Source organism: Penaeus monodon, chromosome 34 (genome assembly GCF_015228065.2).
Source record: "Penaeus monodon isolate SGIC_2016 chromosome 34, NSTDA_Pmon_1, whole genome shotgun sequence".
Lineage (NCBI taxonomy): Eukaryota > Metazoa > Arthropoda > Malacostraca > Decapoda > Penaeidae > Penaeus > Penaeus monodon.
Genome location: NC_051419.1, coordinates 9839709 through 9839995, shown reverse-complemented (window position 1 = coordinate 9839995; position 287 = coordinate 9839709). Strand labels below are relative to the sequence as shown.

Here is a 287-nt window from a genome sequence, read left to right as displayed (position 1 = left end):
GCCCTTTTTTATTTTTTATTTACTTATATTCACATTTCACAAAATAAAAAAGTCTTACGGTAGACATCACATGTTCCTCGTGGCATTGGGTTAACAAGAACCACGCTCAAAAAAACAGAAAGGAATCTTATACATTGCCCCACAGATCTCATTACAGAGGAGGGTAGTATAGCACTTTTTCCTTTGTTAGGCATCGCACTCCCCCATCTTTTCCAATTTTCATCGATTCTCCAAGTGTACGTGCGCTCTCTGAAAGGCAAAAAAATTAATTTAATACCCTTGTTTTA

At 36.6% G+C, this 287-nt stretch overlaps 1 protein-coding gene across 1 annotated transcript in view; it reads right to left on the bottom strand.

Moving 5' to 3' along the window:
- Positions 1–287, bottom strand: part of LOC119594578 (xylosyltransferase oxt-like) — a gene marked incomplete at its 3' end in the record, with an annotated part of 30183 nt that overhangs the window by 21005 nt on the left and 8891 nt on the right. The window contains 1 exon segment of the mRNA XM_037943615.1: positions 223–249. Within this exon segment, the coding sequence (XP_037799543.1) occupies positions 223–249 (27 nt within the window).